The following is a 10,372-nucleotide window of genomic DNA, read 5'->3' as shown; positions in this document are numbered from 1 at the left end:
ATTCATTCTGCTGGCTGGACAGCAAAGATACCAGGCATGAAATAGAGGTTCTTATTTTTCCCACTTTAAAATCTATTCCACAATGTTCCCCATTTATTGTCAAAGCTGGTTTCAGTGTGATAACACTACTAATATGATTATGCCATCCTCTCGCTCCTACTCACTTTATACTTTATATCTGAAGGTCACAGTACTAAAACCTGGCATGGGTGTTTTCCAAGGAATCTGGTTATCATGCTTGACTTAACACTAAAACCGAAGATTAAAAGACAAGTTAATGGGCACTTTATAGGATGGGTATGGAGTCAGAGCTGTGATGGGCAGAAGAAAAAATTAGCAGCACTGTGTTAAGCATATACCGACCAATGCCCAAAGCTGATGGTAACTTATGATTTGTTTTTCTTAGGGTAGGACTTGTTTCACCTACCATGTGGAATGTTCCTGGGGCCTTGACAGGTCTGAAGCCATGAACAGGTATGCATTGATCAGCGTGACCATTGCAGAAGCAGCTGCCCTTGACAATGAAATCATAGATTGCATAGTGTGTAAAATGTTGAGGCTCTTCGTTCAGGTCATTTCTCTGACAGGGACAAGACTGTCGTTTTAGCAACTGCACGCGAAGGTTGGTGATCTTCAGCTGCTCCTGAACTTTGGCACTGTAAGGGTTCTCTGTATCGTATGGTGGTGACAAAGCTTTGAAAATAACCTGTAAGGAGAAAGAAAATACCATGCATTTATAGGACTGTGTGCAAACCCTGAATTGTTTGCCTAATATAGCCCCTGTTTGATTTATGCCTTATGTCACCTGTGAACGATAACATAACAAGAAGTTTTTAGACCTTGAGCACACCTGGGAAAGAGCTGCCCTGTTATTCTAAGGAGCAGATGTGCTGCCTGTTTGTATACAGAAGTATACATTGAGTGACCAGCAGAGACCTGATTCTTGAGATAAAGGCAGCCATACAAAGATCTTGCTGGGAAGAGCATTCTGGGCAGAGTGAAGAGCAAGCTTAAAGGCTGTGAGGCGGAGTCAAGCTTGGCTTGTTCAAGGAAGAACAACAAAGTCAGTCTGACTGGAGACCAGTGAACAAAGAACAGTGGCTGGAGAGGTGGACAGAGAGCAGGTGTGAGATCAACATGAATGGAGCCCTGTGGAAGTCACAGTAGAGTGATGCTGACTACAGCGGAAGCCACGGGGACACTGTAGGCAGAGAGTTGATATCTGATGTATCTTGTCTAGAAATATAACTCTCTCTTTTTGGATATAAAAGTATCACCTTAGAGATCAATTTCACACCAAAAGTATGAAAAGGAAAGAATCGACAGTGCAGATCACATCTCCAAGGTCTACTGGTACAGACCTATCTTCAATGAAATATAACTTTGGAGGAGAGGGTAAGGGTAATAATTCAGCAGACACTGGGACTCTGCAGCCCATTGTCCAGCCGGTAGCCAGCGTGGTTCTCTATAAACAGAGATTGGATCGTGTCACTCCCTTACTTAAACCACCCCCACCCGAAGACCTCCCATTTTCCTCAGAACAAGATACAAAGTCCTTATAATGGCTCTGCCTGGTTTTTGTTCTTAGTACTTATCACCATCTGACATTATATTTGTAGTGGTTTAGTGATTTACTGTCTTCCCAGTCCAGACCATAAACTTCAGGTAGGTGGTCACGGATGTATCCTAGGACAGTGGCTGCTTACATAGTAAGCATTCAATAAATTTTTGGTAAACAAATTAATTAATTTAACATTGTTCTTGGCATTTGTGTAATAGGTGAGAATTCCAGATGACTTCCTTACGTCGGGTCCTAAATTCATTCGCATACTGAATGTCATGTTATAGCACCAGTATCATGACAATAGTAAGAAATAACGGAATAATTAACCGGTATTTGTATTTCTAGCTATTTTTGAACATTTAAAGCTTAGAAAATATTATATCTTAAACTCAAATCACATTCTGTCCCATTTATCCATATGCAAAGTGGTGGAAGGAAGCTTATCAGAAAATAAAATTGTCCAACAAACAATATGTCATATATTCAAAAGTCAGTACAGAAGTAACATATTTTTCTTTTAACAACAGCCTGAACTAGAACCTGATTTTCTGTTTTGAAACATTTTTTAAAAATTGAATCCATTATGGGCTTTCATAAGGTACTTATTCTCAATATGACCTCCAAACACTGGCATTTCTGTTAGACACTCAGGAAGAACCCTTGCTCTAAATGATACCAATAATGTACTACCTCCTATTTTATCAACCACAGTAATGCAAGGACGTGGAAAAGGACACACCAGTGCTAACCAAGTAGGTGCTCCATTGAAAAGTCTGTGGTGTCCTTCTCCTCATTATCTCCCCACTCTTCCTTTTCCTGAACCTTGATGGCAACTGTTTGGTCTCTCTATCTCTGCCACGTATTTACCCTTGACATTTACCCTAGTTCCCTCTCTCACCCCATTCCATCTCCCCCTCACCCTGAGAATTGTTCTGCATAGGCAAAGCCAGAGGAAGCTCTGTCAAGGTCCATAGGAACTTTGAAGCTCTTCTGCTTCCTGAGCCCAGACAGTGGGAGCTGAATGGTGGCTCTGTGCTTGGTGTGCATGACACCACAGTTGGCACGCAGATATCAGCAGGGAAGGGACATCATGACCCCTGAGGCTGTGTGCTGGAAAGGAGACAGCAGAGTGCCACAGACACAAAAGTGAACGGGAATTTAAACCATGAAATCTTTTTTCCAGAAAGGAGACGCCTTAATCTGATACCCTGGGAATGGATCTACCCTGCGTCAGGAAACAAAGAGTGCGCCAATCCAGATGCTTCCAACTTCTGGCAGGTCGCCCTTTGGGTCCCACCCAGTTTTTCTTCAAACTTCCCCAGAAGAAGTCTGTATGGCATGACTGAAATGAAGTAAGAAAACATGTAGAAGCTCTCAGGACAGTATCAGTCTCTTCTATTTTTTGTTCCCATAAGGAAGGGAATGTATCTATAGGCCCACCACGGATCCTCTGTCTGCAACTGCCTCTTAATACACGCTCCCAACAAGATATATTAATATTTAGAAAGCCAGGGATCAAGCTTTTTGACCAGGTTCAAGCATACTTCAGTATTTCTGGCTTGTTAGTGCTATTTGCCAGGACTTCATGATCTCATTTTTTAATTAAGAAATTTTATTATGTTTTGGTGGTTAATATTATGCTCATTACAGAAAAATTTGTCATGCAAAACACTAAAGATAATAAGTACCTACAATGTGATCTACCTCCAAAGAGAACCAGGGAGGCCAACTTGATATCTTTCTACCTAAACTTCCGTATGTACGCATATATATAAAATACAACATAAACATCTTTATATATCTTGTGAGTATTCTTCCAAGTCAATAAATGTATCTCTACATCAGAGGTTCTCAGAGAGTGGTTCCCCAGACCAACAGCACCCCTAGGGAACTTGTTAGAGATGCAAATTCTTGGACCCTATCCAAGATCAACGGAATCAGAAACTCTGCAGGTGGGGCCCAGCAATCTGTGTTCCAACAAGCCTTCCAGGTGATTCTGATACATAACAAAATTTGAGAAACACCATTACATAATTTAAAAACCTGCTTAGAATTACAGTGTGTGGATATGACATAATTTATTTAGCCAGGCTGCTATTGTTAGGCAACTAGATTGCTTCCAACTTCAGTGTAACCCACTGCAGGGAACAACCTTGTAGCTACAATGTGGATGTATAGACAGTAGTCAGCCCTTATCCTAGGAGAATGACTTCCAAGACCCCAGGGGATGCCTGAAACTGCAGATAGTAGTGAACCCATAGAGACTATGTTTCTCCTATACATACATACCTATGATAAAGTTTAATTTATAAATTAGGCACAGTAAGAGATTAACAACAATAACAAATAATAGAACAATTATAATAATATACTGTAATAAAAGTTATGTAAATGTGGTCTCTCTCTCTCTCTCTCTCAAAATATTTATTGTACTCACCTATTTTTGGACATGGTTGATGGTTACTGAAACCGTGGTAAATGAAACTGCACATAAGGGAGGACTACTGTAATAATTTCCTGAAGATACATTTCCAAAGCTGAAATCAATGGGTAAAGGAAATGCATAATTTAAAAAATATCTGACCCTCTGAATGAATCATGGACCCCTTCCTACTTAACCTTTGGAATCTTCACATTTTCCTGGTCTTGCCTTATTTCTCTAAGCCTCAAATCCCTTGAACTTTGCCTGAGGATGGGGATTCTTGGCTCAGGTTCTGCCATTTCTCTGTGCCCCAGTGTAACACAGAAATCCTTACAAAGTCCTGAACAAGTGAAAATGACCTATACGATCTTTCTATTCTAGAACACTCATAAAAAATTCTCAATAAGAAGATGGAAAATTAGGTTAGGTGCGGTGGCTCATGCCTGTCATCCAGCACTCTGGGAGGCCAAGGTGGGTGGATCACAACGTCAGGAGTTTGAGACCAGCCTGGTCAACATGGTGAAACCCCATCTCTACTAAAAATACAAAAATTAGCCAGGTGGGGTAGCGGGAAAAAAAAGCATTCTATATATCTTAATTATACTTTGAGATGAAAATTTAAACAGAGCATCAATACAGTGTGAACAGAATAAGGAGTAAATATTAGGTACGTAATAGTCAAGGAATTCTTTGAAAATCGAACTCATACCTTAACATATTGCTCCATGCCTAACATTATATTGCCTATGTTGAATTATAAAAATTTGTAATAATAAATGTGATCATATTTTAAAAGCCTTTTAGCTGCTAGCTTGAGGAATATTCCAAGGCCGTCCTGTGGACTCCCTTGGAACTCGTTCCTTCCATGATGGCATGCTTACACTGGTCTATTGTTGTTGCCTATTTACTTGTCTGTATCTCACATCAGACTCAGTGCTCAGAGGGCAGGGATCCTGTTGGTCTGGCTCACAACTGTGCTCCCCAGCACGTCCCACAGTCTCTGGCACATTGTAGCATTTCTTTTTTTTTTTTTTTCAATTTTTTTTATTATACTTTAAGTTCTAGGGTACATGTGCATAACATGCAGGTTTGTTACATATGTATACTTGTGCCATGTTCGTGTGCTGCACCCATCAACTCGTCAGCACCCATCAATTAGTCATTTATATCAGGTATAACTCCCAATGCAATCCCTCTCCCCCCGCTCCCCCCATGATAGGCCGGGATGTGTGATGTTCCCCTTCCCGAGTCCAAGTGATGTCATTGTTCAGTTCCCACCTATGAGTGAGAACATGCGGTGACATTGTAGCATTTCATAACGACTGCTGAATGAATAAATGAATGAACTATTTCTCCAAGTATCATTCTAAGAGGAGAAGCCAAACAGGGTCTAGAGTTTAGAAGAACACAGATAGCAAGATGCTCTTACCACAAGTTCCGCACTCGATGAGAACAATGTGAACACACACATCTATGTATAAACACTATATAAAAATATGTAATACATTTCAAAATGCTTTATGGGTTTCTTCTGTATAGTAGCACACAAGATCTTTCATATTCTTAGGAAAAAGGATCAGGCAGGCATAGCAAACACTCCAAGAAATACAAATTTTCCCATAGTTTCTGATCTAGTTTTCTTATTTACTAAAAACAGCAACTTCAGGAACATAACTGCATTTGTTCTTTAATAGTTCTTGAAATACTAGACATCTTCACGTTCTTAAAGAAACAGCTTTTGTTTTCATGATTTTCTCCATTGTTTTCTGTTTTCTTTTCATTGATTTCTACTTTTATGTTTATTATTTACTTTCTTCTGCTTACTTTGGGTTTAATGTGCTCTTCTTTTACAAGTTTCTTAAAGGGAAAACTTAGATCATTGGTTTGACTTTTTAAAAATAATTCACTGCTTATTTTACCTTTAAGCTCTGTTGGACTTGAAGATCATTGATTTGAGATGTTTCTTTTCCCCTAAGTACTTCTTTAGTTGCATCCTCCCAGAGTTTGATATGCTGCATTATCATTTTCATTCAATTTCAAAATACTGTTGATTTCCTTCTGATTTCTTCTTTGAATAATTGGAATAAAAAGTGTGTTTATTCCAGTTATTTGGGGATTTCCCAGATACCTTCCTGTTATTGATTTCTAACTTAATTTCATTGTGGTCAAAGAACATATTTTGTATGATATGAATCCTTTTACATTTATCAATACTTGTTTTATGACTCAGTATATGGTCTGTCTTGATAATGCACCTTGTATCCTTGAAAAAGTATTGAAATATCCAGCTATAATTATCAACTTATTTCTCCCTGCAGGTCTTGCTTCATGTATTTTGAAGTCCTGTTGTTGGGTGCATAAACATGGAGGATTGTTGGTTTTTTTTTTTTAGGTGAAGTCTCACTCTTGTCCCCCAGACTGGAGTGCAATGGCGCGATCTCGGCTCACTGCAACCTCCACCTCCCAGGTTCAAGTGATTCTCATGCCTCATCCTCCTGAGTAGTTGGGATTACAGGCACCTGCCACCACACCTGGCTAATTTTTGTATTTTTAGTAGAGGCAGGTTTCACTATCTTGGCCAGGCTGGTTTTGAACTCCTGACCTCAGGTGATCCACCTGCCTCGGCCTCCCAAAGTGTTGGGATTACAGGCGTGAGCCACCGTGCCCTGTCAACATAGAGGACTGTTATATCCTCTTGAGGAAGTGACTGTTTTTTCAGTGTATGTCCCTTTTTATCCTTGGCAATAGTCTTTGATCTAAAATCTCCTTTGATAGTAATATAGCCACTCAAACTTTATTTTAAAGTGTTATTAGGGTATATCTTTTTTTATCCTTTTAACTTAGCTATGTCTTTATATTTAAAGGGGGCTTCTTACAGGCAGCATACCTAATCTTTTTAAAAAAATTTGTCCAATATTATAATCTATGCCTTTAATGGGGGTGTTTACATCTTTTACATTTAATGTCATTGATGATATTTACCACTTCACATATAGTATAAGAAACTAGGAATAGTCCTCCCTTCAACCTTTGCACTGTTGTCATGCATATTACTTCTATGTATGTTATAAGTTCCACAACACACTGTTAATACCTTGGCTTTAAAAAGCCAACTAATTACCTTTAAAGAGATTTTAGAAATTAAAAAAGGCATTTCACATGTATTCACCTATTTTTCCTTTTTGATGATCTTCATTCCTTTGTGTAGGTCCAGATATCCATCTGGTATCGTTTTTCTTCTGTCTGAAGGATTTCCTTCAATGCAAGTCTGCTGGTGAAAAACTTATTTATTTATTTATTTTTTGGCTTCTTTATGTCTGAAAAAGTCTTGACTTCATCTTCATTTTTGTAAAATATTTTTTGCTGGGTATAGAATTCTAAGTTGACTTCTTTTTTTTTTCGGCACTTAAAAGTTTCTGCCCCCACTGTCTTCAGGCTTACATTGTTTCCAACAAAAAACTTCGGTCATTCTTAGATTTGTTCCTCTGTACGTAACGTGCTATTTTTTTCTCTGGCTGCTTTTCTGGTTTTCTTTTTACCATTGCTTTTTAAACAATTTGATTATTATGTGTTTTGGAGTAGATTTCTCCTTGTTTCTTGTGTTTAAGGTTTGTTGCACTTCTTGGATCCATGGATTTACAGTTATTATAAAAATTAGAAACATTTCAACATTATTTGTCAAAAATTTCTGTTCCCCTCCTCTCCCTTCTTTCCTTTGTTGGTTCCAACTACATGTACCAAATTACCTGAAGCTCTCCCAGAGCTCACTAATGCTATATTCACTTCTTTTTCTGGCTTTTTTTCTCCCTGTGTTTCATATTGGGTCATTTTTATTGCTATGCATTAAACATCACTAATCTTTTCTTCTACAGTGTCTAGTCTACTAATCCTGTTTGTTGTGTATTTTTCATCGCAGGCATCAGAATCTTCGAAAATGGTCATTCAATTTTCTTTTCTTTTTTTTTTTTTGCTATCTTTTCCATGCCTCTGCTTAATGTGCTCCATCTTTCTTCCACCATTTGAACATAAGAAATACAGTGATAATAACTCTTTTTAACCCCTCAGCTACTAACTCTATCATTTGTGTCATTTCTGTGTCTGTTTCTATTGATTTTTCTTTTTATTATGAGTTCCATTTCCCTGTTTTTTTGCAGGTCTTGATTGGCTGCTAGGTATCGTGAATTTTACCTTGTTGGGTGATGAATATTTTTGTATTCTTGAGCTTTTTCTCAGGATGCAATTCAGTTCCTTGGAAATAGCTGGATCATTTTGAGGTTTGTTTTTACATTTTGTTATGTGGGATCAATGCATTTTCTAGCGTAGGGCTAATTCTGCCCCTCTACTGAGGTGATACTCTTCTAATTACTCTAACAATTACAAGGTTTCCCACACTGTCTGTCTATTGCTGGCCCCATGTTACCTCTGGGGATTGTTCCCTCCATCCTTCAGGGTGTTTCTCTCTGGCTTCAGGTAGTTTTCTTGCACATGTGTAGAACAGTTCTCAGCTGGAGACTTGAGAAGGACCATCTGCAAATCTCTGAAAGTCTCTTCCAATATAGTACTCTCCTCTCTGGAACTCTACCTTGCAAACTCTAGCTCTCTTGGTCTTTCCCAGATTCTCGAGTCCTTAAGTCAGGAAATTCATCAAGCTCTATGTAGGTTCCTCTTCCCTGCACTGCAGACTGGACACCCTCTCTAGGCAGTAAGCTGGGGTAATTGTAGGGCTCACCTCATTTGTTTCCCTTCTCCCAGGGATCATTTTCCTCTTCTGCTTGATGTTCAATACTTTAAAACAATTGCTTCACATATTTTGTCCAGTTTTTTAGTTGTTTCAGGTGGGAGGGTAAATCTGGTCCTTGTTACCCATCCTCGATGAGAAGTGACATGTAAAAACTCAAGGCCACTTAACTTTTATAAAACAGTTTCCAAAACTGTACATAAACAAAGCCTTTATTTTTGTACTCAAATATATAGAAATGGCATATTGGATGTTTTATAATAAAGTTAGAAGTATAGTTATATTTAGTAGATAGAAAGGCCTGAAAACCAATAAAATATGTTCCTGCAAAGTTTGAAAAGAAAATATAAGCATCTAAACTTTGTACGTTTATTCAATAATTCTGTTTTAGTAATTTGTGTCTGAGTATACCAGTAAACTCCCATTATAACTTTTCAAATAATTTATGATACTTATTATTATGATCGCCTATATATGTAAGTATTGTTTTCTTTTCTTTTTTTTTCAGAAACAATGTCTTGCTTGAGTCTAGTGGCATGATCATAGCTCACCACAGCCTTGAACTACTGGGTTTAAGTAATCCTCCTGCGTAGCTGGGACTACAGGTGATTGCCACCATGCCCAGCTAATTTTTTTATTTTTTGTAGATACTAAGTCTCACTATGTTGCCCAGGTTGGTCTCAAACTCCCGGCCTCAAGAAATCTTCCTGCCTTGGTCTCTCAAAGTCCTGGGATTACAGGCATGAGCCACTGTGCTTGCACTATTTATATTTTTGTGTGTGTGTTTATGCTATGTTTTGATGCATCCTTATATATCCCCAACATCTAATACAATATCTTATGAATTCTCAATAATGTTACTGAATGAGTGAATCTGAATCATGTCAATACAGGTTTATTTTGATTTTCCAATATAAAATAATGGAATAACTATAATAAAATTTATTTTATAATGTACATTTCATTAACAAGCAAAATTCTAGGTACATATTGCCTCACAATAAACTTTATCATTTTAAAATATCTTAATTTTATGATAATCTTATACTCCCTCCAACATAACTAGCACAATTTTACTTTATAGAAAAAATATATTTAATATGCCGGGCATGGTGGCTCATGCCTGTAATCCCAGCACTTTGAGAGGCCGAGGCGAGTGGATCACGAGGTCAGGAGTTCAAGACCGGGCTGGCCAATATGGTGAAATCCCATCTCTACTAAAAATACAAAAAATTAGCTAGGTGTGGTGGTACGCGCCTGTAGTCCCAGCCACTGAGGAGGCTGAGGCAGGAGAATCACTTGAACCCGGGAGGCGGAGGTTGCAGTGAGCCGAGATTGCACCACTGCAATCCAGCCTGGGCAATGGAGCAAGACTCTGTCTCAAAAAAAGAAAAGAAAAAAACCCATAGATTTAATATTAATCAGCTTATTATTTATTCATTACATTATTCAAAGATAGCATTTAAAAAGTATAGAATATTTGAATATTTTCAGTAATAAATTTATGCCAACTGCAGGAATGACTACAAACATTTAGGGAGAAATCCCTGGAACTTTTGCCTAATATAATCTAATGAAAAGACAAGTCACCTCCATAGTAAAACCTATTTCTTTCTTTCTTTTTTTTTTTTTTTTTTTTTTTTTTTTT

The 10,372-nt window shown here is 38.0% G+C and overlaps 1 protein-coding gene across 2 annotated transcripts in view; it reads right to left on the bottom strand.

Moving 5' to 3' along the window:
* NTN4 (netrin 4) overlaps nucleotides 1-10,372 on the bottom strand; it is a 130,736-nt gene that overhangs the window by 89,199 nt on the left and 31,165 nt on the right. For both annotated transcript variants that reach the window (XM_017861747.1, XM_017861748.1), the window contains exon 3: nucleotides 428-706. In XM_017861747.1, the coding sequence (XP_017717236.1) occupies nucleotides 428-706 (279 nt within the window). The remainder of the gene's footprint in view (nucleotides 1-427; nucleotides 707-10,372) is intronic.

This window comes from Rhinopithecus bieti, unplaced genomic scaffold (genome assembly GCF_001698545.2).
Source record: "Rhinopithecus bieti isolate Rb0 unplaced genomic scaffold, ASM169854v2 scaffold_61298, whole genome shotgun sequence".
Taxonomy (NCBI): Eukaryota; Metazoa; Chordata; class Mammalia; order Primates; family Cercopithecidae; genus Rhinopithecus; species Rhinopithecus bieti.
This window is presented reverse-complemented; position numbering and strand designations above follow the sequence as displayed.